We start from the raw sequence: 25,003 nt of genomic DNA, 5'->3' as shown, positions 1-25,003 counted from the left end.
CGTTGTCGGGTTTTTGTTATCGGGGTCGCGGGGGATCCAAGATTAACTCGGTGGGATGGCGATGGCGGGGTCTTGAAATTTTTGGAGGGGCAATCGCAGCTGCAGGCCCTGCAGGCCGGGCACCGATGTGTGTCATTGAGCGGGTCCCTGGGTTCTTCCCAAGGCAGGAAACCTTCGAGAATATTCCCGAGAATAGCCCGCCCGCTGGCTGGTTTGTCATGGCCGCCACCGATAGAGGACCACGGAGCTGGATGCCATATCTTAGCTAAGAGGCCAGATGTCGTGAGCCTCGTGAAGCGAATGCTATATAGACAAGGCCTTTTTCAGCCCAGTCGACCAAAATCAGCAAGACTCAGACTTCTGGCCCCCAAAGAAGAGGTCTTGGCTTGGCTAAGAAGAGCCTGCAGCCCTGCCTTGCGGTTCTTCGCACGCTTCTTGCTGCTAGAATTGGACGTGGCCGGTTTAGCTGCCTCGGCCACAGTGGCTTGTTGCGTCTTCGCCGCGGACCGGTGCTCAATTTTGGCCCGGCGTCTCACGGCCGGTGGCGGCGCAGGGAACGAAATCTTGGTGATGCGGCTGCACTTCCCACAGCTGAAAAGCTTTCGCGTGCCAGACCGCTGCTGAGGTTCGAGCTTCGTCTTTGATGCTTGAGTCGTGACACTACGTCTCTTCCTCTTCAGTGCCTTTTCGGTCTCGAGCTTGAGCGTAGTGCCCTGACCGGGAACCATGATGTTACCGCAGGCGCCGCAGATGTGTTGTCGTTGAACGTCGTTCTGCTCTACGTCGTTGATGAACATGAGCTCGTTATGGTGGCTCATCAGGTACGCTGAGGTCTCGGGGGCGGACGCCCTGAGGAGATGAGCAGCATCATTAAGATAGCTCAAATGCGCTGGCAAATTTGAGGCGTCCATCCTCTTACTGAGATCCTCAGGAACTTGGTTTGGAAGAAAAAATGAAGGTGACGATAAGAAAACAGAGTAAGTGAGTCCTAACGTATGGTACGCTGGTTTTGGGTTGTTTGGTTGACGGTACCCCACTCCCAAAGCACTTAGGTACTCTGCGCAGTCCTCAAGGTGGCAGCCGTGGTGACCCCTGTAAAGTAGTCTGATGCCCCAACAGAGTCGCAACACCAAAGATTTTGGTCGCATTCTGCACTCAGTGAAGGATTACACGATCTTCAATGTCCAAGGGTATTCTTACTTCGCTTTAGACAACTTCCAACCACAAATCAAAGTCATGATGGCCGATGGGAAGGGGAAATCGCGAGGTAAAAAACCCAAGCCTGAAAACACAATATCCGCAGCCACTAGAGCTTGGCTCATCTCATTACCGCCACAAACTCAACCATGGCAAAGCCAAGACGAGCTTGAGACTCTCCTCAACCAGCACACACCCAAACGCTTCACAGTCTATGAGCCCATGCTGTTACTCCCTAGTGGAAGTTTCAGCAAGGGCTCATGGCCAATCATCCTCAACCACCCAGACGTCAGCGAAGATGAAATCCATCACCTGTGGGAAACAATCCTTCGAGACGTCTCCAAGACCGGCTCAACAACTCTGACGCATCTCGCCGTCAATGAAGGCATCCCTCTACAAACAGACACAGGTTCGTATGGTTCGGCTTTGGAAAAGAACGAGAACATCCTGCGAACACCAAGCGGGCTCAAGATCCTCCATGGCGACTTTGGCCCCTCCAATAACCCCGCCAACCCCTCGCCCCAAGATTTTGAGGGAGCTTTCTGGGTGTCGACCAAGCAAAACGGCATACATCAAACATGGGCTCCTCGATGGACCATGTTCAGCCGGGGTAACATCAAAGAGAAGACGCGCCTCCTCGACTTTCATAGCCAAGCCAGTCCAGACACCACGTTTCCTCGCCGTCAAGTACTAGCACCTGCTCTCAAGAACTATTGGGCGGTGGACATGTACGCAGGCATCGGCTACTTCACCTTCTCCTACGCAAAGCTGGGACTGAAGGTCGTCTGCTGGGAACTCAACCCATGGAGCGTCGAAGCGCTCCGCCGCGGTGCCGTTGCCAATGGCTGGCGAGTCAAAGTTGTCCAAGGAAAAGACATGAATCTACCAGCTGCACGACTCTTCACGGGCGACGAGCAAATCACAATCTTCCTCCAGGATAACCAGCAAGCCAGGCCTAGGATAGGCGATATGCGGGCGTCGGGCACGGCAGTCGACATCCTACATATCAACGGCGGCCTTCTCCCCACCAGCGAGCCTACGTGGCGACCGGCCTGGGACATCACCGCGGGGTGCGAGAACGACTGCTGGCTCCATCTCCACGAGAACGTCGGCGTCCATGAGATTGAATCGCGGCGCGCACAGATCCAACGCCTTTACGACGGTTGGGCGGAAACGGCAAACGGCGGCGGGCGAGCCGCGACGGTCGAGCATGTCGAATTAGTCAAGACGTACGCGCCCGATGTATGGCACTGCGTCTTTGATGTACATATTACAAGATCTAGTAGTGTTACATGATCGTTTCATGAATCTCTCTTTCTCGTCGACGTCGTCATATCCTGTCCTGCCTTATGTATTCATCATCCCCGGCCCCGGCCCAGAAGGATCCGAAGCGGCTATGACCGACGGAACTTTTGCGGAATGTTCTCCTCCACGACGGCCATGTGGTCGAGCTGCTCTTGCCTATCCTGCGCGTCCTCCATCGCCTCATGCTTCTTGAAATGTTCGATATCTTCGGGGTGGGTTAGGTCTTCGAGCTTGGTGTTTTCGTCATGGTACCTAGATGAGGCGGGTTCCCGTCAGCTCCTTATTCTTCCTCTATGTTGATTGGGACCGCAGCAAATGACTTACTTCTCCCAGTGGTGAATCTCGTACTCGTACTCGTCGTCACCGTGGTGTCCCGGACCCATGCCGACGTCGGGAAGCGTCTTGCCGCTGGCGATGAAGGCGTCCCACTCGGAGCGGTTGACGTTGCCGTCGTGGTTCGTATCAAGCAGCTCCATGAGGTCGTGGAGGATGTCGAAGCGCTTCTCCTCGGAGACGTGGTGATTCGTCTCGTCAAAGAGGCCGTATGTGCGGAGGATCTCGTCGCCTTGCCAGACGCCGTCGCTATTGTAGTCGTGCAGGGTGAAGAAGGAGGCCGAGTCCCAGCCTTCCATGTGGTGCTCCTCTGTAGATGGACGGAAGAATTATCAGTCAGCAAACCCAGTCGCGCATATACTTTTTCGGATATCTCTAGGATTCTGTAACTCTTGCATACCAGCCATGTGCTTCGTCATCCAATCGGCGTTTTCATCGACTATGGGTTTCTGGCTGTGGTCGCCGCCGCCGTGGGCGAGAGCGCGGCTGGCGAGTGCCAGAGCGGCGAGGTATACGGTGTGCATCGCGGGTATGATCGCTGGAGGTACTTGTCGGATTGGGAGTTTGCTTTCCGTGTTAACGAGATGGAGACGCAAGTTTGCTGATCGTTGACGACACGTGTAACAATTGCAGACAAAAGGTCAGACACTCTTGAATGAGGTACACAATGGGAGCTAGGCGCCGCTGAAGTTGAACAAAGAGCCACCAATGGAAGGTTTTTGGGGGGCAGATCGATGGGTACGGTATCTAAGTACCTAACTTAAATCAAGGTTCAATTAAGAAAAAAAAAAGGCTGAAAAATAGCTAGGCCAAGGCGGGAACTTTGCGGTGTCGGATTGCTAAGGAGAACACGGTGGACTGGAATGGGGAATGGAGAACCAGGAACGGGGGAATGGGAATATTCACAGGAACAGGTGGCGTTCCGCCATGGCCAATTCAGGGGATTGCCTTCGGAGCCTCATACACTCCCACACTTCCGTCCCTTACTTAGCCTTTGGGGAGCGGCAGACGCACAGATCGGCGATTGACAGGGGCCCGCGGGGGGGCCACGGGGCTTAAACATTCTAGACCCGGGGTCGCGGCGTGCCAATTAAGCTTGGGTGCCTCGGTGACGCAACAAACCCATTCTCAACACCACCTCAGCTCCCGAACCCTTTTCTTCTCCAGCTTGACACTTGACGCCAAGAACCAACTCCGACCTTGCCCGCCAGCATAGGAAGAAAAGAGAAACGCAGCGAACACCAATTGAGGCAGCCGCGCATAAAGCAGCGTGCCAAGAGTCTCAGGGCTGATATCCAGCTCCTACGCGCCTCGACGCGTCTTGCGCCAAAAGTTCTTCAACCTATACAATCTCACTCCTCACAATGAATCGATCCATAGAACAAACGCTCCTCTCGCTGATGCCAACTCACGGCTTAGCTCTGCCGCCTTCCCTGGTAGAACTCGCGGGGTCCTTACTAGCACAGTCAAGACACCGAGCAAGCACATTAAAAGCAGACGAGGAAATCGGGCGGCTATACGCATGCGCTCACATCGCCTGCGATAGGTAAGCTCACACCCAAGCACAACCCCCTTCTGCTCGAGGGAGATACTAACACACGCACTCTGCCAGACTCAAAATCAGCCTAGACCTCCCCCCAATCGAACCCCGACCGCCAATTCCCCCTCGAATCTACAAGCGCCTCTACAGCCACCTCGACAACATCCTCCCCAACACAGCCCTCAACCGCACCCCAGGCAAGAACGGCACCCCGCGCAACAGGCAACGCCACGGCGTCGACTCCCCCGTCAGGACACCACACCGCCCGACCCCGACAAAGGACAGATCCCTCGCGCAGTTCCGAACCGGCGGCAACTCGGTGGCAAACGGCAGCGTCCCCAACACCCCGACGAAATCCACAGGCAAAGTCGCCTACCCGTCCGACAAGTCGGGCCTCCACTTTTGGATCCAGCCGACGATCCGCCTCATGTGCAGGGAAACTAACCAGAAGCACCTGGCACCGACGATGCTGGCTGGCATGGAGTACGTCGTCGTCCCCGGCGGGCTGCGGACGCGTGACGCCTGGGTGCGGGAGAACCTGGCCGCGCTGTGCGGCGCCGTGTATTTCTTTGTGGCGCAGCAGGTCCGGAAGCTGGCGACGGGGGAGGATGTGGATCGGGAGAACTACGTCCCTGCACGGAAGCAGGTGCTGGAGCTTTTGGCCAAGGCGAGGGAGGAAGTTGATGCGCGCGGGTTGGACGAGGATGAGGCGTGGGAGGGGTGGGCGCCGGTCAAGAGCAAGGACTTTGATGCTGCGGTGAAGGAGGTCTCGGAGCGGGGATGGTTGGACGCGGATTGGTATCGTAGTTTGGGGGATGTGATTGAGGCGGGCCATGTGATTGCTGATAGCCATGGTCGGGGAGGGGATAATGCGGGTGCGTACAAGGCGCCTGTACGCGGGGCGGACACAATGTTTCTGGAGCGGTATGATTTCTTGAGCGAGAAGAAGCGTAGGGATTATAGAATATGGAAGGAGAGTATCCTGAGGAGGATAGACTTGATGGAGGAGGAAAATGGTGATGCCATGGAGGTAGATGGCTAAGGGGGGGGGGATGAGAAGGATATCAAATACCACGACGAAGATCCAAGGGAAATGCCTAGACTGGGAGGCACTTTGTCATATGAGGCTATTATCGATCACTGTTGCTGTGACTATCACGACCCTTTCGCGGAAGCCCTTCTACAACTCCACGGAGCACTGATGAAGCTCCCCAGGGGGTCAACCTACCCTCTCATTGCTCCCTAAAAGTCATGCCTATGTTGTTAGCCCATGTTGTAGGACTGAAACTCTAGCTTCGATCGTCGGAGTAAACCCAACTCTCTCAAGCGAATCGTTCACGCGATTTCAACCTGGAATACCCAAAGTTCTCAGTGGCAGCGCGAAGTACAGAGTGAAAACTTCAAATTCTATAAACGATATGTGCATGCTACTTCTTTTTCAAACCATCGTCATGAGCATCATCACAAAGAACTTCTTCCCCCTTTCCACCCCCAGGCCAAGAATCACTGATCGTCCTCGAGCCCAACCATCTTCAAACTCTCAACCCACAACCTCTTCTCCGCCTCGGGGTCAAACGCCGCCGGCGCGTACCCCGGAGCAAGCATCCCAGCATCGGGCTTCACCGCCTCCGCCTCGGCACAATCCTCGAGGTACTTGCCGCCCTTGCCCTCCCACTCCTTGGCGACGGCAGCCCAGACGGAGGTGGCGGCCCCCTGCGCGGGGCTCTTCATGACCTTGTGGACGGCCGGGTCCTTGATCATCTCGGTGATCTCGGGCTGGTGGCGCTGGAGGGGCGTCTCGATGCCGCCCGGCATGAGGCTGAGGGCGTGGAGGCCGCGGGCGCCGTAGCGGCGGTCGAGCTCGTTGGCGAAGAGGATGTTGGCGAGCTTGGCCTGGCCGTAGCCCGCCCAGGGGTGGTACTCTACAGTGTGGTCAAAGTTGAAGTCTTCGAATTGGATGCGGCCGCCGCGGTGGCCCGAGGAGGAGACGGAGATGACGCGGGAGTTGAAGGTTGGTGTCGAGGAGGCGAGGAGGGTTGACTTGAGGAGTTGGAAGAGGAGGAAGTGGCCTGGATTTTGGGTGTTAGTGGAATTGGAGTCCCCTCTGTTGGCATCGTGAGTTGAAGTGCCTACCGAGGTGGTTTGTGCCGAATTGGGTTTCGAATCCGTCTACGGTCTTCCCCTTGGGGCAGGCCATGACTCCTGCTCGTTACATTAGCTCATGCCGAGACCCCTTTTCACCCGTCCCCTCCTCAAATATCACATACCAGCATTGTTCACAATGACATTCAGCTTGTCCGACTTTGCCAAGAACGCCTTGGCGCCCTCCCTCACGCTCTCGAGAGATCCGAGGTCCAACTTGATGACCTCGACCTTGCCGGGCTTGCCATCCGAGAGAATATCCTTGGCGACCTCCTCGCCCTTGGCAACGTCGCGGACGGTGATGTAGACGTCGGCGCCGGCGACGTGAAAGGCCCTAGCGGTTTCGGGGCCGAGGCCGCCGGGGGAGCAGCCGGTGACGATGACGACTTTATCGGTCCACTTTCCGACGAGGCCTTGGTCTTCAACAATTTGGACTCCCGTGGGGCGGCTGTCGTTGGGACCGGAGGTGTCCTTGTGTTGTTCGGCGTAGGGTGCGAGGATGGACATGGTTGCTTTTTTCGACAGAAGGGTGTATTCTTGTGATTTGTAGCTGTGGACTTATACGTCTTCTTCGTGATTGTGGAGTAGGTTGTTTGTTGGAGTTTATGGTTCTTCTGTGCGTTCTTGTTAAACTGACTGATGGTGATGATGATTATAATTCGAGGTGATGGGAGGTTTCGTCCAGTATTTATTTACTTCGTCAACCCCATGTCTTGAAGTTAGTTACATGACGATGTCTCATGGGGATGCGGCCGACGCGGCCGCACTGACCGCATGGGATGCGGAATGTCTGGAGCTAATGACCTTAAAGCCGCATTTGCTAGGGGAATTTCTGGATTTTAGAATTAAAGTTTAGTGGCATCGATGCCCACCTTCTTTCAAGTTCCCGGTGGGATTGCTATTGATGCACCAGAAGTAGTTGTAGATTTTGTCTTCTGGAGAACCAGAAATTCATCGTGGCTCTTTGCTCACAACTTGAGAATAAGAGCATTGTTGAGCACTTCCCATACGGTTCTATGTAGTCGATACTTCCTAGCACCTTGATTTCCGAGCCTGATACCCGTACTCCACGTTCCGTCGTTAGGTAACGACCAAACATTTCAACAGCTAGGCTCTGTCGACTTGGCTGCAAGCTCCTGACGGACAGTCGTGCGGACAAAGGTCCGCATTACATAACACCCCGCGAGTCCGCAAATGTGGGCATCATTGCAGGATGCGGACAGAATTAAGACCGACGCGGGATTGAAGTTGACTAAGGTAAGGGACGAATACGTAATCAGGCCGGAATTAGGCGATAAGATGGCGATGACAACCTGCCTTACGTAAGGCACATTAGTGGGAGTCTCAAAGAGATATCCAGCAATGGAAGCACGTGATGGCGGGATTAAGGTCTCGGGGCAGACGGCACGTGCATCTCGACCCACACCCGCCCGAGAGGCATCAAGCACCTCATCACAAGCAAAATAACCTCGTCCATCCCATGTCCAGACCCAAGATGACGCATCGAGAGCCCGTGCCGCAGATTCAGTCTGATGATTATTAAGGTGTGCTGACTACCCGAGCCTGAGGTCCGGGACAGAGCCAGCAAGTCAGGTCCTGAAGTTCGAAACTCGGATCGATACCGAGGGCCGGTGTCGTCTGTGATTGGAACCCGGGGGCGGGCGGGCAGCTTTTGGGAAGCTCACCCCTGCTCCCCGCTCTTATGGACCCTACACCTTTTGAGGTTGTTCGTAAGTCCGGGGTGCCCAGGGCTGTGCAGGGCATGGCGAAGCTTCAGTGCCCCCAAATTTCCAGGGACCATGGAGCCATTCCCAAGGTAGCCTTCCAGGGTGGGTGAGCTGAGGAGCTATACGGATGATACGGATAGACGAAGCAGGTGAACAGCTTATACGTGCTTATGTACAGAGCGAAATTTTCTCGCCTAGACCGGAAGAGACCGGTAGCGAGATGAAGCTGAGGAAGACGAATACTGGTAATCCGAAAATAGAGCACGATGAGCAAGACATGTCGACTAGATTTTGTCGCTGTTCATGACATGCGAGTCGCGTCATGAAAAGATTGAAACACCACCGCGGCTGTTAATCTCCACGTTATCACAAGTGCTTACTCGGTTCATGACGTTACCAGCCAGGAAGCACCTTGGAAGTTGACAAGAGAAATGTCCTGGTCTTGGTGAATAATTTAGTACATTAAATGCGTGTGTTCAGATACGAAACTACATATCGATGAATAAGGTACTAGGGGAGGATGGTATAGGTACGGCTTTGAGTTAGGTTGCTCATGTTGAAGGTGTTCGCCTAGAAATCCTCTATTACCAAACATGGGAAAATACAAAAATCGATGCCCAGTGCACTTGCAATAACCACGGCCTCAATCCCAAACACCGGGTATGCGAATACAGGAAATAGCCATCTGCTTCCCACTTTCCACATTCTGTTCTCGCTCCTACCCAGATAGGTGCCAAGGCTCTGCTCTCAGGCTGTCAGGGTAAGGTAGAGCTAGAACTTACACGAGACACTGCAATCGTGTTGGAGGCATTCCCCGCATCTTTCCAGTGCGCCAATCGTCCCAGCAATCATTCCCTACCTAGTCCTTAAACCCCTACCCCTTCTAGGCTTCCAGGTAGGTAAGTATCTCTCCCTAAGTCTACTTCCTTGTGAGTACCTCTTCCTGGTCCCAGCCGCTAATTTGAGTCGAATCAAAACAGATGATCCAGAAAGCTTCGTTGGAAGACGCAATGTTGGCTCCCGTTCCCTCCGCCGTTGGACACCTGTTGGTCAAGGAACCGATCCAAACCAAAACATCCCCCCAGATTCCCGCTCAGACACCGTTATCCGACACGCAAGCCATCACGACGACTGGCCCTCCAACTTGGACACCAGGCTCTGCTTTCCAAGTCCCATACTGCCACAGACGCACTCATCTCAAGTGTGGCTCAAAGGAAGAGGCAGTACCACCACGAAGCCCCCCAAGTATACTCCTTGTACCGATCCTCTCATCTCTCTGCTGCTCACCCCCCTGGTAGACAACCCACAGCTCAGCGGCTGAGCAGCATACTGCCCAATCACTACAAACATCGACACACCAGGGGAGAGTGAAGCGAATCCCACACAGAGCGCAAACTGCCGCCTTCGGAGCCTGATCCATTGCAGTGCAAAGCCCAGCATAGCAGCCAGTCAGTACTGCACGAATACCAACAGGGGACTTGCCATCTTACACCCATATCGACGTGCATTGGTGCACATGGGAAGCTGAGTGTACTCCCCAAACACCTCTTACACTCCGAGGAAGAGACGAACAACGAAGGGAAGAAAGGAAGAAAGGGCACAAGACAACGAGACAGCGGAAGCAACGGCGGATCAGCAAAACAAAGTTGGCATAGACAGACCAAGGGCCGTGTGCAGTGCCCATCTCTACCCGCACAGCCCCCCGCCACATCGGGCCCCTCCACCAACAACCAGCCTCCCAGTCTACTACGTCTGTACGGATCCAATACGTCTGAGTACTCCGTACAGATACCTTACCTCGAGAAAGCTGTGGTGTCTACTCCGTCCACCCTCAAATCGCCAAGCTCAGTGTGCCACTTGCACGACTCCATTCGCAACCCACCACTCATCCCAGAGCTTCCCTGGCCCGATTTGACCGAGCGAGCCTCGCGTGTTGCTGCTCCCGTTGCGACCGCTGCTGCTGCTTATGCTTGTCTTGGGAAAATCGATGCAGAAGCGAGAATAAGCTGCATCAGCCCAGCTGCACCCACTCAGAACTTAGGTGCCCTGTTTAGCTGCTTCACCTTGCTGAGGTACACAAGTCGCGCGACCTTGTGGCCTGGGCTGAGAGGTCTTGTTTCTGCTGGTCACTGCTCTCGATTCTTCTTCTTTTCCACCCCCCATTTCCGCACTCTCTCCAACAACCGCCCGCCGGTCACATCTCCAGACTCCGGAACAGGGCGCCGCTTTCTCCAACCCCTCCGACCTGACTTTGCGCCAACTCCCATCAACGCCCATCTCGACGCTGAAACGCGCACTGCTAGCAGTACTCCCCACAGCGCCCGACCCGACGAAGCCAAACCCCAGGCTACCGGCCAACTGCGATCCGTTCATGTAATGCCGCCGCTTGGCCTTGCGCTCTGCTCTTGCTGTTGCACGTCCCCGATAGCTTGGACTCAACTGTCTGGACCCCACACCCACCAGGCGGCAACGCGCGCAGCGCCTAGGAAGCACGACTGCCGCCCACCGACACACATGAGAACCTCACCTCCATCATCCGCCCAACGCCATTACCACTTTCACGCCGACGAGAGACGCATTCTGGATACTCTGGCGATCCAGCCAGTATGGCCGCCTTCGTGAGGGTTTCTGGTCCGCCCAACAGCAGCTTTCTGGTCGGCTACCCGGGCATTTCTGCGACGCTAGTACGTTGGACCCTCTGTGATGACGTCGGGGAGGCTGATGTGGTCAAAGTACCCTTTGCGCGCTGTTTGCTGACACGTTTCTTTGCTCGCAATATAGCCCCGAATCGAAGGCAAAGTCGAGATCCGTCCATCACAGGGCTATTCCATGCCCGTTTCCGTTTCGCTGGTGCGCATTTGTCTACAGCGGAGAGAAACAATACACCCCGCCGCCGAGAATGTTGCGAAGAGGCACCTGGGAACCCCGAGAAGGGAAACGACGGACGTAGTCGGCAAAGAGCTTCTGCTGTTCAGATGTCAATCAGGAAAGGATGCTGAGAGCGTCATTGCGATGGATCTGCCGTTCGTCCTGTTCATCCCGTTTGGAAGAGGTGGCGAAGAAACGAACCGACGAATACCCCCGGCATCATTGCAACTCCCCAGCCGAACGGCCGAGACGTATTACGAGCTTGTTGTTACCGTGCAACAAGGACACACCCTACAGAACAAATACTCCTTTCCTATACCACTCCAGCGATACGACACTTTGTCGACCTTCGGCATGTACAACAAGCCAGAGTCGAGGCAAGTCAGCGACGCAAGCGTTGTCACACTGGGCATCTCGGTCCCCAAATGGAGCTACGGCCCGCTAGACCCGATAACAGTCTATATAAAACTAGTACCCAATCCCGACTGGATGAAGAAAGCGTTGAAGGTTACGATTCAGAAGATCACCGTCACCATCGAGGAGGAGATCACGTACAACCCAGAAGGCGACGAGCCTACGAAGAAGGTCAACAAAGTTGCCAAGAACACGCAGTTGGTCAATACGAAAATGCCCGAGGCTGGATATGCAACAAATTTGGGCTTAGTGTTTCCCTCCAAGGACTTGCGCGATCCGGACGGCATCATTCGCAGAGGAAAACCGGCGTTTCCGCTCTATGAAGTTACTTCGTTCACGACGAGCTCAACCTTGTACAAGATTGAGTTTTATTTGACGGTCAAGGTACGTCTATCAGACTTTGCAATAACTTACCCATGCTCACAGACTTCACCAGGCGCAGCTAGGATCGACCAGAGATTTGACCGTCAGGCAGCCGCTAGTTATTTGTCCAATGGACCAGCAAGCGTGTAAAGAGGAAATGGACGCCATCGAACAGGCTGCAAAGGACGCCTCGCATGTAGACCCGAACAACCCTATGCTCCCTGCCCGGGCGATTGTTTTAGCGAACGACCGAGAGTCTCTCAAGACGTTGGGATTATGTCTGGTGGGAGGGCAGAAGAAACCGCTGATTGAATGAACGACTGGCCGAAATCGTACGGAGTAATTGTATGAATTGCGTGGCGGAAATCTTGGCGCCGGGCTGCGGGGTACGAGACCAGCCAGTCGAGAGGGCTGGCGATCTACCCCGTAACAGCAAGCTTATATCTGATAGGGCTGGTTGGTTGCATACTTGCTTCTGCTTTCCAGTCACAGATTTTGCAAAGCTGTGGCCCCGTGACAAGGTCGACTGAGCCGGCGCAACTGTCGGAATTGAAGAAACCTGCTCAATGGATGGGAGGAGGCCAAAAAGGGAGACGGGATTGATGTGGTGGCGACCGATTCTGCGCCATGCATACGTACCTGGACGGGGGGACACGAGTTTTGGGAGGCAACGAATACCCCTCAATGGTTGGGTATTCTCGTGTCACAACCAAGGGGCCTGCTGTCGGCGTTTACACGGACGGCCCTGCGGTAATTCGACAGGACATGGCATCATCATCACGGCACGGCACGGCAAGGCAAAGGCGTTGGCGGGGGTCTCCCGGGTGAAGAAACACTCGAAAGAGCCGGTAAATTCAGGCTCCTTGTGCATTTTGGCGAAGCACGTTTGGATGGATGTGATTATCATGAGATGACGAAACTTGGACGAGGAGGCGATGTGTGTGTGTCTTGAGTTGAGTTGCCAAGGAGAGGGAGACTTTTTATTCGAAGTTGTACATATTACTCACGAATAAGAGACGTAAAGAGACAAGCAACTCGGGAGGTTGGATGATGAATCGAGGAGTGCTCCCATTTGCAACATGCACTCGAAGTGAGCGTAGACTTCACTCACCCTTGCCAGGGACGAAAAGCGGCGATATAAAACAGCCAAGGTAAGACGCATTCTGAATGAATGAAATCGCCATTGAAGTAAAAAAAAAAAAAAAAAAAAAGTCTCCTGCTTTATGCGTTGAAACACTATGAATACACGTCCGCCCCTTGCCCCCAAACATTCCTGCATCTGCGTTTCCTTATGGCTTCCGGTCTCTAACCCAGACCATAAAACACACCATACACCAATCATCCCCCCGTAGTTAAAGTCTTCTCTTTTTTTGTTGGTTCTTTGATACATGCTTGATAAGAAGTGGAGTCAGATAGATACACGCCTCTATCGGCCATATCGATCAGGTTGTCTCCCATAGCCATCTTGTGGACGCAGTTGACCGCGCTGGAGCATCTCCTGGTGTTGTATCTCCCGAGGATCCCGAGGATCTCGGGGGTCGCGGCTCATTTCGCGCATCTGCATCTCTCTAGGATCCGGAGGGTAAGGTCCCGGAGGTGGGCCACGTGAATCGTATCCTACGGGCGTGTAGCTCCGGGGTGGCATCTGGTCCCGGGGATCTCTAGGCGCGGGCGTCGATGCATACCGCGGCGGGTACGCCTGTTGACCTTGAGGCGGCATTGGCTCTGGTGCGCGGGAGACGGGCGGGTAGCGACCTTGCATTGGGTGTTGGTGCTGAGGCGGGATCTGACCGTACATGGCCGAACCTCTCTCGTCTCGCATCGACATGTGGTGCCCCGGCGGCGGTTGTTGTTGTTGCTGTTGAGGTGGTCCGGAAGCCCAGGATTGTTGCGGCATGGCCGAGCCCGTCGGAGGTGCCTTTTGCGCCGACATATGCGGAGAGGCCCAGTTTTGAGGAGGAGGTGCCTGCTGAGGCTGCTTAGCGGGCTGCGCATGTGACGCCGGTGGCCATGAAGACTGCTGCTGCGGCGGTTGCGGCTGGCCCATGACGTGTCCCTGAGGTCCAGGAGCCCATGCCGATTCCCTGCCTTGCGGGGGGAGCGTTTCGCGTCTGGAAGCCGACTGATGTACGGCGTACTGAGGCGGTGGCGAGCCAGCATGGGAAGCAGGTGCACCGTACGCAGGGTACGTAGTCTGAGGTTGATAAGGATCTCTGGGGTCCCTGGGGTCACGCGGATCACGAGGATCACGAGACTGGGGCTGCGGCGGATAAGGCTGCGCTACCTGAGGAGAGTTCGTCGCTGGAGGCTGGTGGTACTGATGGCGGTAGTAGTCCCTCTCGACGGCTTGCGCCGCATCATGAGGAGATGCAATGGCTGATCTCGGGGCGCTCATGTGCTGCGATTGGGGCGAGGCAGTGTAAGTCGGCTTCAGAGGAGGCATCGCAGAAGCTGAGGGAGCATTCCGGCCATAGGGATAAGCTGCCTGAGGAGGCTCCCGCTCTGGCCGTAGGGGAGTCGGCACCGGCGCGGCAACAGGTACTCTAGACATGCTTTGTGGTGGCGGCGTCGGGGATGGCTTGATTTGGGCCATGTCATTAACACGCTTGGGCTGAGGCGGGGGTGTAGGAGCGGCAGCAGCGGCAGCCGCTGGTGGGTCGTCGTTGAGCAACGACATGATGTTGGATCTCCTGTTCTCCGAAGCTGACGAGCGAGGCGGGGGCGCGGCCGCTGCTGGCGGCGGCTGTTGCTGCTGGGGAGGAGTGCCATAAGAGTCCATATGGGTGGGCATAGGTCGTTGAGCTGCAATGGGCCTTTGGCCAGGGGGTGTTGAGACAGACGGCTGAGGGTCACCCAAGAGTCGTCCACCTGGCTGAGGCATAGGCTGGCCGTAGCCTTGCGGGACTGGGGTAGCCGTTGCCCGCGGCGGCTCGGCAGGCTGTCTTGCCACAGGTGGTTCAGATCGAGGAGGCGGCACGTTGCGCACCGGTTGCTGACCATAAGAGAATGGCTCGTAATGATGCTGCGGCGGTGTCATCTCAGGCTCCTGCTTGAGGCGGGAACGTTCGGCCGGGCGTAGGTGTTCTTTGGCTTGTGCCTCGATCTTCTGCCTCTCCATCTGTTGCCTCTCCATTTGCTGTCGCTCAGCTTGCTGGCGCTCGATCTGCTGCCTCTCCATCTGCTGTCGCTCGATCTGCTGCCTTTCGATAGCTTCTCTCTCGAGCTGTTGGCGTTCGAATTGCTGTTGCTCGATGCGCTGGCGCTCAATCTGCTGGCGCTCAATCTGCTGCCTCTCAAGCTGTTGACGCTCCATCTGTTGCCTCTCGATTTGTTGCCTCTCAATTTGCTGCCTTTCCAGTTGCTGTCGCTCGACCTGCTGTTGCTCTATACGCTGCCGCTCAAGCTGTTGTCTCTCCAACTGCTGTCTCTCAACTTGCTGCTGCTGCTCAATGGCTTGTCTCTCCATCTCACGTCGCCTCTCGGCCTGTTGTCGGTCAACCAGCGGGTCAGGCTGCACAGACTGCACAGGTTGTGCGGCAGCCAAAGGCCGCTGCTGAGCGGGCTCGGTGACTGGGGCCGCAGGTGGCTTTTGCGAGATCCTGACTGGTTGAGGGGGTTGGGTCGACTCTCGTTCTCTCTCCTGGAAGCCAAAGGCCTGCTGAGGAGGTGCTCGGGGTGGACGAGCAACCGGCGACCCTGACTGTGATACTGGCTGGGCAGCTGGTTGTTGCTGAGCAGGGACTGGCGCCTGTTGAGGAGCTTGAGGAGGGGCCTGGGTGGCAACCACGGCAGGCGGAGGAGCTTGAGCAAGGGGCTGTGGCGGTTGCGGTTGCTGTTGCTGTTGCGCTGCCGGCGTCGGTGGTGCCGGCGTAATCGGCATCGCAAAGCGACCAAAGGGTGGTGCTCCAGGTTGTTGGACGGGAGGCTCGACCTTTGTCACAGGAGGCTCGCTCGGCGGTTCGGATGCAGTCGTCGGGGCGGGAGTGGCAGGCGCGGAAGCAAGGGGTCGATGTGACGAAGCCCCAGGCGTTGAATCGTATTTCTTGCGTCCACCGACAGTGGGCGGTGGTGGATCTGGTAGCTTCTCACCTCTGCTTCGTTTCGCGTCAGCCTCGGCAGCGAATTGCTCCCACTCAGTCTTGCCCTGGTCTCTCTGTCTGACGAAGTAGTTCTTGACCATGACAGCTGTCTTCGAACCCATATGGCCCGCAATAGCTACCCAGTCAGTACCGAAAGACTTGAGTAGCCCAGGGAAATCATTTGCTTCAGACACACTCCAGTAGCTGGACGCCTGACTGGGGGCACGACGTTCGGGTTGCGGCTGAGCAATATCGAAAGTCGCAACGGTCGGTTGCGCGGGAGGTGGTGGTGGCTCGGGCCGTAGTGATGGAGGCGCCATGACTTCGGATATCGGTGAAGGGGTGATGGGAACAGGGCGCTCCTGGACAACCAGAGGGGCCTGTTGTTGTTGAGTTGGAATCAGAGGAGGCTGAACGCCGGTAACCGGGGCCTCGAATTGCGAGGGCAGACGATTCTCCATAGGCACAGGCGGAGGCGGCTGGAACTCAGTGTTCTGAACTCTAGAGTTCGAGCGAGACCTTCCTTTGCCTGTAGCGGGCGTGGGTGCTGCTGCAAGAGTCTGCTGAGATTTAGGCGCCTTCGGCTCCTTGTCTTTGGCTGCCCTCCGTCCGCGCTTCCTACCGTCGACCTTTTCGGGATCAGCCTTGGCTCCGCGCCGGCCGGGTGTACCGGCTGGTGTGGCGTTGTCGGAATCCGTGGGCGGTTGCTCGAAGCCCCATGTCGGGGCAGCAGCACGACGTGGACGTCTCCTTTCTCCGTTTTCGCCGTTCTCTTGGTTCTCCTCTCCCTCATTTTCGGCGTTGCCCAGCTCCGAGACAAGCGCGCTTGAGCGGGTCTTACCTCTACCCTTCTTTCTACGCTTGGGTTGCTTTCTAAGCTTTTCCTTGAGGTTGAGATCCTTCTTCATCAGATAGTAGTACTGAATACAGGTACCGAAGTTGCGCTTAGGTACGTTTTCAGCGACGACTCCCCATTGCTTCGGGTTCGTGAGATATCTCTTCTCGAAGAGGTCTGCTTCTTCGGGGGTGAAGTTGTTGATTGGCGGCATAATCTGCCAGGCAGGTACAAGCTTCTCCACAGGCGTGAAACCGGTGGTGTCCTTGAAGAATTCGTTGTCCCGGTCCTCCTGTCTCCAGTACATCTCGGGAATGACGGCTTCTTTCTCACTGCGATACTTCTCTTGCATGGCGCGTTGTTCCCTCTCTTTCCGTTCTTCGTCTTCCCTCATGGATGCTTGCAAAACTCTCTCTAGGTCTCGTTCGCTCGCATACCTTCTGCCAGCTCCCCTACCTTCGGGTTTAAGTTCCGGGGGAGGAGGGATAGGAATATGTTTCTCGGGTGTCGGCAGACAGCTGATAAAGGTTTCTCGGCTTTTGACCGCGATTGGGTCGCTCGAGACTGTAAAATCGAGGTACTTGATGTAGTTCTCGGCGTAATCCTTGCGAACCTCCCCTTGTCCAGCCATCTTCTCCAGGGAGATCTTGTCAAGCTGCTGCAGAATGAAATCGTCGACCATCGAATCTGACTCGAGAGACTGTAAGAAATCCCGGTCCCGGCTCCAAGGGCGGCAGCTGTAATCGGGTAAACTGTCGAGAGGGGGCGTCGTGGAGAACTGTCGGATCTTATCGATGAGCATCACGTCGGGGTCCTCAGATTCGGTAGAGTTGTCGTCGTCATCGTCCATTTGCGAGGGCGTGCTGGGCAGACCCTTGTCGCCTTCAATCGTTTCCATCGGCACACTCGACGGTTGGAGCAGAAGGTGCTGGCCGTTCATGACCGGCTCCCTGGGTTCCTCGCGTTCGACCACCGGCTCCAATGGGGCTTTCTCGGGCTCAAATGCGTCTTCCATGGCAACATCCACATCCTTTGCCGGCTCGGATGGTTGAGGGAGAGAGGGTGCCAGTAGAACCGAGGCAGGCTCGTCGATATCCATTTCCTCTGTCTTGGGCTGCGGCTCATTCGAGGCAGGGACCATGGGCGCTTCTTGAGCCATTTCGACAACAGGTTCAGCCAGTTTCGCAGTAGGCTTCTCAGAGTTCTCGGCGGAACCGTCTGTGGCTTCCTCGGCATCATTGACAACTTTCTCGGCGATTGGCTCCAGGGGCTTATCAACGGGCTTTTCGGCGGGCTTCTCAACGACTGTTGTTGGCTCTGGCTCTGGCTCCTTCTCGGGTTCTTGCTCAGTCACCTTAGGCGCTGTCACCACGACTTCTTTCTCCACTTCCTTCTCTAGTTCCTTGTCTGCCTCCTTTTCGATGAGAGGCTCTTCGGGCTTCTTCTCAACCTCGGGCTCCTCCGACTTCGGTGCGAACACAGCAACGGAGATTGGCTCGGGTACCACAGCAGGCTCCTTCGGTGATGATTTGGCTTGCTGAACTGGGCTCGAGATCTTGGGCGTCTTTTCGCGCTGCTCCACAACCGGTGACTTAATCGGGGTAGCTTCTTTCGGAGGTTCGATGACGTCGGGGATCGGCCCAAGCATATCCACAAGACTCTCTGGCTCGGTGACAAGCGCTACCAATGCTTCGTGCGAGACTGCAGCGTAGCGAGCGATGATTCTGTCCGGAGTACTGTCGGCTGCGTCCTGTAATCTCTGCAATTCGGCCTCTTCCTTTGCGATTTCCATGGCGAAATACTCTCCGTAATCTTCGTCGTCATCGGATTCGGACGTCTGTTCGGAGACAGGCGCCGAGGGTTCCTGGGGCGGGAGAAGAAATCGAACTCGCGGCACAGACATACGGCTCACCTTTGTAGGCTTTGCAGGCTTGGGCGGCTCCTTCGTCTCTTCCTCGTCCTCGTCCACTAAGCCCTCATCGCTGTCGTCTTTGTCGGCTGTGTCGAACTTCTCTTCCCGCCGTGGAGGGTTCCGACGCTCCTGATATCCATGATTATCGGTTCCTCCCATGACAATGTCCCTTGAATCATCCGGATGTTCCATATCTCGGTCCATGGAGCCTCTGGCAGAATAGCTGTCTCTTTCGGATTTGATGACAATTTCGCCAGGTTCCGGAAGGTTAAGTGACTTGACCGAACCTTCATTGGCGGAATTGTGAGAGTCGGCCTTCGCATCACTACTGCGTGGACGCCGGTCGTTGTCACCTTGTTCTGCTGGTACGCTTTCATGACGGAAAGGTACCGGGCGTTGCTGTTGCGCAAAGCTCTGAGACCTCATAATCTTGGGCGACTCGGGGGGGCCCTTCTTCCCCAGTGCTGGATTTATCCATTGCTTACTCGAGGGCCGTTGCTGTTTCTGTTGTTGGGCACGAGGGCCAGAGGGGATAGGCGGGCTGCCCTCTACAAGGTTCATCTTTGCTGGACCGGTAGGGGGTGCCGGGAAATCTCCGCCGCTACCTCCGCCGCCGTGTCCGGCAGAAACAGGTCGTTCGGAGTTGAAGGCTCTGGGGGCTGTGGGTGGCAGTTTGCCGGTGCCGCCAATGATGGGCGATCCGTCTGCCGGGCCGTTTCGACTAGGGACAGTGCCGAAAGCGGGTGCTGAAGGGGCGAGCGGGGGCGGAGATACGTCCTTGGTGTTTGGCGACTGCGCTTGGGAAGACATGCCTCTGTCTCGTTCTCGGTCGACCTTTGGTCTAAGCAACTCGCGGTCTCGGGGATCACGGGGTTCGTCTCGAGGGTCTCTGCGAATTTCGGGATCGACCCATCGGTCGCCACGGTCGCGGTCGTCCCTATCGCGGCCCCATCGCCCTTCCTGAGAGCGACTGCGAGGTCCGAAGCGATCACGGTCGTCGTAGAAACCAGCTCTTCCTCCCCTTCCTCTCTCCCATCCTCCGCGTCCTCGATCTCTGCCTCCTCTAAAACCACCTCGGCCCATGCCGAAGGGGGGGTCAGAGTTGGACGAGCCAGCGGAAGGTGGGCCGCCGTCCCTTGAGCCGCGCCTAGATCGTTCGGCATCGACGCCTAATGGAGGATCTCTGTCGCGGAAATCTCGCTGTGGTGGTGAGCGCCCTCTACCAGGCGAGCGTGGGCGTCCTCGATAGCTCTCTCTATCCCGTCGATCCCAGTCCCGTTCGCGTTCACGGCTTCTCTCGTCTCGATAAGGCCCATCGCGTCGGTCTCTGAAATCGATATCGCGGTCCCGTCCGCGATCTCTGCTGTCATCGCGAACCCATCCGCGGCCACGGCCACCTCTGCCACGTCCTCTGAAGTCACCAGCATAGCCGCCGCCTCTGGGTCCACTGGGAGGATCTAAAAGCGCCTTAGGCCCCCGTGGCGGGTCACGGGGTAGGTTGTCGCGAAACGAATCTCTGTTGTTGGTAAATGCTGAAGTGTTGGAGCGCGCCTCGGCGGATGATCGGCGGCGGTCGCCATCACTGTACTGGGATGCGCGTTCGTAACGATCGGGTGAGCGGTCGCGAGGCGATCTGGAGCGACGGTCGCCGCGATCTCCCCCGTCATACCTCGAGGAATATCTCGAAGCCCTGTAAAGATCGTGATTAGCATGAAGGGGTCGCTCGAGAGGCCGCCTCGCATCCACAGGACGCCTGTTGTGGTCAAAGGGCGGTCGCATCTGGTGGTCGGGAGGGTCTAGGTGTTTGACTCGATTTGCGTCGAGCGCGATGGCTTGTCTAGGTCGGGCATGCGGGTTGTGGGAATTTTGATGCAAGACTCGAAGAAGTCGGAGATTTAGGTTTGTTGCATCGTCTACTCACATCGCACTAGGCCGGGCGACAGCCCTTAAAGTTGCCTATGATAAAGGTCCAATACCATATGTGTCTGGATTGGGACGTGGAACCAGAGAACCTTGGTTGTCGTGGGTCGATGGAAGACTTTTGGTCCTTGGTCGGGTCCCAACCTCGGATAAGCGTCAGGACGGGCGCTGGTCAGGAGGTGAGAGAGGTAGCGTAGCGGGCACGGCGGGGAGTGGGTGCATCCGACAGCGGGTCGTTATTGTGTGTGTTTGCGTATGGCTTTGCACTGGGTAATGATGTACGGGTGGATGACGGCACGTTGATTGTGTGTGGACGGCGTCCCGTTGGCAGCGATGCTCGTGGGCGGAGGTTGGTGTGTCGTCGTGATGAAGCGCGGAGATGCGACACTTGGGCACTTTGGCGAGCAATCGTGTGATGTTGAAGGATTGAAGACGGGACCCCAGCGGACAGTAGGTACGGACGGTACTGGACGGCCACGGCCACGGCCACGTTCGGGGCAGCCTGCAAAATACGGTTCGCGTGCAGTGGCGCTTAGTTCCAGGTTTGGCACTGGGCTGAATTGGATCTCAAATTCGCTGGGGGCAGCGCCAGCCTTCTACCGCCAACACGCGCTAGACTCTTTCAGGTTTCTAGCGGGACCCACGGCAGTTCGAGCCTGAGGGTGTTGTCTTTGGCCCTGCCTTCCATCCAATGCCTGCCCGAATTTGAGGTGCCTTGTGCTTGTCATCCTGCCTGCTGCTTGTCTCCGAAATCTCAATTTCCCGGTCAGTTTCCAAGAGATGCGGTACGTACCCTTCAAATGTTTGTCATGGAACCTTGGTACCTCATGGAAACCTCTCCCGTCCCGTCCACGGCCCAGCTGGAAGTGTCCACAGACAAACCTCAAGAGTCCACTGAGGTAGTCACCAAATCCACATCATCTCGAGGAAGGTACCTTGCACTTTGTACCACATCCACCGATGAGCCTCCCGTCTTTTGTGCAATTCGAAACCATCGTGTCTTCTTCCACGTCTCTGTCCAGGCACGCATTGAATGAATACCCAACCAGCATCACTTCCCACGCACCAAAAGTCATCGACCACACACACTCCAGGTCCGTCGCCGTGTCGCTTTACCATTAGACGACCCGACCTGCATGGGTGGGCACTCACATTTCGAGGTGGGTCCCTGTGCGCGCGCGCCGTGGCAGACCCTGCCGCCTGTTACTCCACCTTTCCGTCAAAATTCTTTGCAGAGTGGAGTCCGTCTTTTCTAAACATCACGGCCGTGGAGTCATCCCATGCCCGCCCGGATGGAGCCATTCTGAAGTGTGTACCTGTGTGTGTGGATGGTTACTTTTTTTCCACGCCAGCTCCAATATCCCGTCAGAGTTCCTCGTTCTCTGATTGCTAAGAACGAAAAAGAGTACGGATAGAGACACCCTGTTTATTTATTTATTTTTGGGTTGAAACAGTCACAGGGTTCTTGTCTGATAGCCATCCACAATTCTCCGCGGTTCGTGTTCCCACTATTTGCTATAGATCGCCACTCCCCTCACTGGTATGTACCTTTGTTCGGTGGGCTTGAGACAATCTCACTTTTGAGATCCTTCACATTTGCAACTCAACTGCAACCTGATTTCGGTGTGCCTCCCTCATTCGTTCATTTACAGAAATTATATCATGGCATCTCAAGAGAACCCCAACGCCCCGCCGGCGGCAGCAACCGATGCGGTCCTTGTCGTCTCGGAAGAAATGCCCGAAGGCGCACAGAAAGTCGAGGAGTTGGACTTTGACGATATCAAGGGTCCAATCACCGCCGAGAGTCTCTACAATGGCATGAGATTCATGGGTTTCCAAGCCTCGTCTCTGACCGAGTCCATCCGGATCATCAATGACATGGTGAGCCGCCACCTCTATTGCTCCTACGTGTGAGACGACATCCTGCTGACAGGCGGGTCGCGACTTCAAGAGGGCCTGGAGAGACCCAGAAACCGGCGACAAGACCACCATCTTCCTAGGCTACACCTCCAACATGATCTCCTCCGGCATGCGAGGCGTCTTCCGGTGGCTGGTCAAACACAAGCACGTCTCCGCCATCGTCACCACCGCCGGCGGCATCGAGGAGGACTTTATCAAGTGCCTGGGCGACACCTACATGTCGTCCTTTAGCGCCGACGGCGAAGGCCTACGCAAAAAGGGCCAGAACAGAATTGGCAATCTCGTCGTCCCGAACTCGAACTACCGCGCCTTCGAGGACTGGGTCGTGCCCATCTTCGACAAGATGTACGAGGAGCAGGAAGCCAGCAAGGGCACCGACGACGAGATCAACTGGACGCCCTCCAAGATGATCCACCGCCTCGGCAAGGAGATCAACGACGAGCGCTCCGTCTACTACTGGGCGTGGAAGAACGACATCCCCGTCTTCTGCCCCGCGCTCACGGACGGGAGCTTGGGCGATATGCTGTACTTCCACACCTTCAAGACCTCGCCTGGCCAGCTCAAGTGCGACATCGTCGAGGATATCCGAAAGATCAACACTATCTCGGTGCGCGCCAAGAGGGCAGGTATGATTATCCTAGGTGGCGGCGTCATCAAGCATCACATTGCGAACGCTTGCCTAATGCGCAACGGCGCCGAGTCGGCCGTGTACATCAACACTGGCCAGGAGTTTGACGGAAGTGATGCGGGCGCCAGGCCGGATGAGGCCGTTTCCTGGGGAAAGATCAAGATTGGCGCCGATGCCGTCAAGGTATGTCACCACGAGCACTTGGTTTGGAGAAGGTTGTGTATTTCCATTGCTAACACATATAATGCGTCTAGGTCTATGCGGACGCCACTTTGGTATTCCCATTCATTGTCGCAAATACTTTTGCCAAAGAAAAATCATCATAGACATAACAAGTGGGAAAAGAAAAGAAACAAAAATTCCATTGCACACCCAAGAGCCGCCACATGTTGTTCCTGGGACCGGGCTTCTTACAATACTGACTCCCACTCAGGTGACTCTGATCTAACATGCCCCTGAGCTTCCGTCTCCTCGCAATCTGATCCACAGGATTCAGCATCAGGACCAGGGCAGCAGCACGGGGCATCAAGCTCATCCGGAGCTAGTGAGTCGCCGCATTCCTGGCACACCCAGGACTTTGAGTGCCGTGGGCACCGAGGGCAGATACAACAAGGCTTTCTGTTGGTAGACTGACGGTTAACATCCTTCTTTTCATGTTATACCTCGCAAGAAGGGCGAAACTTACTCTTCCCCTACCTCTTCAGGACCCGAAGTATCGTCTTCCGGGGCGCTCTCCGTCGCCTGCGAGTCGTGTGGATCCTCATCGGCCACGCCACTAGGGTGATCATCACTCTGACTCTGACCTGTCGGCGGCGGTGACGAGACAGGGTCGCTACTCTCCGAGGGCCCCGAGGTAAATACTGTAGCCGCCGCGATGCTGCTGTTAGGCGGCGTATGGCTTCCTTCTTCCCTGCAGTTGCTCTCGGGGAAGTATCCAAGGCCTTGCTGTGAATGTGTCCTTTGATATATGTGCTCGGGAAGCGAAGAGAGGTTGTCGGCAGCCCTCGTCTTTGAGGGGGCGATTTCAGGCATGTGAGCAAGTGTGTCTGCGCAATTCAATGACTCTGCCCGCCGTATGGATGAACCCGTGTGGAAAGGCATTTCTCTATGTGATATGCTGCTTGAAGTTGTTTATTGTATGAAGTCGCAATGAAGTGGGAGTGCTGCTACTTCTGACTCGCATATACAGAGGCGAATACCAGGGGTCTGCCAGATAGTGTAAAAGGAAGAAGTCGGCTTTTTCTCATAGTGTGGTGGTGTATCGGAGACGAGGTGCAAGCAAATTCAACTCACAAATTCTTTGAGACCGGCAGCCGATATACAACTCAGACCATCCACTGTGGCTTCTCTGATTTAGGTTCTACTGTAACGTGGGCGAGATAAATCCTATTGACCTTGCTAGGTAGGTGATTTCTTCGGGGAGTCTACGCATTGTGCTGTGCGTGTGGGATATACGTTGTGGAGGAGGTCGATGTGTAAAGACTAGGCGAATTGTTTGATGCAAATACTCTCCATTGACTCTCTCAGCTTCCTTAATTTACTCTTACAGATATTGCAGGACACAGATCAAACATATATAGAGATAGATAAAGCGGGAGAAAAAGAGGTCCTCAATGGGGAATTAAACAAAAGGTTAGGTTGACTGAGGCTCAAGGACTTTCGGGTTAATACTATGAGACCCCCCTCATACCTCTCGGCCACGTTCCCTCGACCTCTTATGGTAAGAAAGGAGACAGTCAGGCCTAAGTACCTTGGAAATTATTAGGGAGTATTCAGATGGGATAATTTTGAGATATGATGCAGCCTAGTGGGAGGCACTT

At 55.7% G+C, this 25,003-nt stretch overlaps 10 protein-coding genes across 10 annotated transcripts; 4 read left to right on the top strand and 6 right to left on the bottom strand.

Annotated features, from left to right (window-relative positions):
• Window positions 1-323: 323 nt before the first annotated feature.
• CLUP02_01364 (RNAse P Rpr2/Rpp21/SNM1 subunit domain-containing protein) lies at window positions 324-911 on the bottom strand (the record flags this gene model as incomplete). The annotated part of the gene is made up of 1 exon (XM_049280405.1): window positions 324-911. The coding sequence occupies one exon, from the start codon at window positions 909-911 to the stop codon at window positions 324-326; it is 588 nt and encodes a 195-aa protein (XP_049136362.1).
• A 328-nt stretch (window positions 912-1,239) lies between these two features.
• CLUP02_01363 (tRNA wybutosine-synthesizing protein) lies at window positions 1,240-2,493 on the top strand (the record flags this gene model as incomplete). The annotated part of the gene is made up of 1 exon (XM_049280404.1): window positions 1,240-2,493. The coding sequence occupies one exon, from the start codon at window positions 1,240-1,242 to the stop codon at window positions 2,491-2,493; it is 1,254 nt and encodes a 417-aa protein (XP_049136361.1).
• A 98-nt stretch (window positions 2,494-2,591) lies between these two features.
• CLUP02_01362 (uncharacterized protein) lies at window positions 2,592-3,359 on the bottom strand (the record flags this gene model as incomplete). The annotated part of the gene is made up of 3 exons (XM_049280403.1): window positions 2,592-2,754; window positions 2,827-3,145; window positions 3,236-3,359. 3 exons carry the CDS (start codon window positions 3,357-3,359, stop codon window positions 2,592-2,594), a joined length of 606 nt encoding a protein of 201 aa, XP_049136360.1.
• An 840-nt stretch (window positions 3,360-4,199) lies between these two features.
• Window positions 4,200-5,417, top strand: CLUP02_01361 (origin recognition complex subunit 6; the record flags this gene model as incomplete). The annotated part of the gene is made up of 2 exons (XM_049280402.1): window positions 4,200-4,381; window positions 4,448-5,417. The coding sequence occupies 2 exons, from the start codon at window positions 4,200-4,202 to the stop codon at window positions 5,415-5,417; spliced, it is 1,152 nt and encodes a 383-aa protein (XP_049136359.1).
• Window positions 5,418-5,878: 461 nt separating this feature from the next.
• CLUP02_01360 (short-chain dehydrogenase) lies at window positions 5,879-7,024 on the bottom strand (the record flags this gene model as incomplete). The annotated part of the gene is made up of 3 exons (XM_049280401.1): window positions 5,879-6,444; window positions 6,509-6,577; window positions 6,643-7,024. 3 exons carry the CDS (start codon window positions 7,022-7,024, stop codon window positions 5,879-5,881), a joined length of 1,017 nt encoding a protein of 338 aa, XP_049136358.1.
• A 3,826-nt stretch (window positions 7,025-10,850) lies between these two features.
• On the top strand, window positions 10,851-12,205 carry CLUP02_01359 (arrestin; the record flags this gene model as incomplete). Its single annotated transcript, XM_049280400.1, has 3 exons — window positions 10,851-10,928; window positions 11,026-11,910; window positions 11,963-12,205. 3 exons carry the CDS (start codon window positions 10,851-10,853, stop codon window positions 12,203-12,205), a joined length of 1,206 nt encoding a protein of 401 aa, XP_049136357.1.
• A 103-nt stretch (window positions 12,206-12,308) lies between these two features.
• Window positions 12,309-13,051, bottom strand: CLUP02_01358 (uncharacterized protein; the record flags this gene model as incomplete). Its single annotated transcript, XM_049280399.1, has 4 exons — window positions 12,309-12,451; window positions 12,525-12,569; window positions 12,631-12,836; window positions 12,897-13,051. 4 exons carry the CDS (start codon window positions 13,049-13,051, stop codon window positions 12,309-12,311), a joined length of 549 nt encoding a protein of 182 aa, XP_049136356.1.
• Window positions 13,052-13,315: 264 nt separating this feature from the next.
• CLUP02_01357 (myb-like DNA-binding domain-containing protein) lies at window positions 13,316-20,494 on the bottom strand (the record flags this gene model as incomplete). The annotated part of the gene is made up of 1 exon (XM_049280398.1): window positions 13,316-20,494. The coding sequence occupies one exon, from the start codon at window positions 20,492-20,494 to the stop codon at window positions 13,316-13,318; it is 7,179 nt and encodes a 2,392-aa protein (XP_049136355.1).
• A 1,803-nt stretch (window positions 20,495-22,297) lies between these two features.
• Window positions 22,298-23,811, top strand: CLUP02_01356 (deoxyhypusine synthase; the record flags this gene model as incomplete). The annotated part of the gene is made up of 4 exons (XM_049280397.1): window positions 22,298-22,516; window positions 22,569-23,366; window positions 23,438-23,458; window positions 23,644-23,811. The coding sequence occupies 4 exons, from the start codon at window positions 22,298-22,300 to the stop codon at window positions 23,809-23,811; spliced, it is 1,206 nt and encodes a 401-aa protein (XP_049136354.1).
• Window positions 23,594-24,615, bottom strand: CLUP02_01355 (uncharacterized protein; the record flags this gene model as incomplete). Its single annotated transcript, XM_049280396.1, has 5 exons — window positions 23,594-23,801; window positions 23,869-24,288; window positions 24,361-24,419; window positions 24,477-24,507; window positions 24,578-24,615. The coding sequence occupies 5 exons, from the start codon at window positions 24,613-24,615 to the stop codon at window positions 23,594-23,596; spliced, it is 756 nt and encodes a 251-aa protein (XP_049136353.1).
• Window positions 24,616-25,003: the final 388 nt, after the last annotated feature.

Source organism: Colletotrichum lupini, chromosome 1, assembly GCF_023278565.1.
Source record: "Colletotrichum lupini chromosome 1, complete sequence".
NCBI classification, from domain to species: Eukaryota; Fungi; Ascomycota; class Sordariomycetes; order Glomerellales; family Glomerellaceae; genus Colletotrichum; species Colletotrichum lupini.
This window is presented reverse-complemented; position numbering and strand designations above follow the sequence as displayed.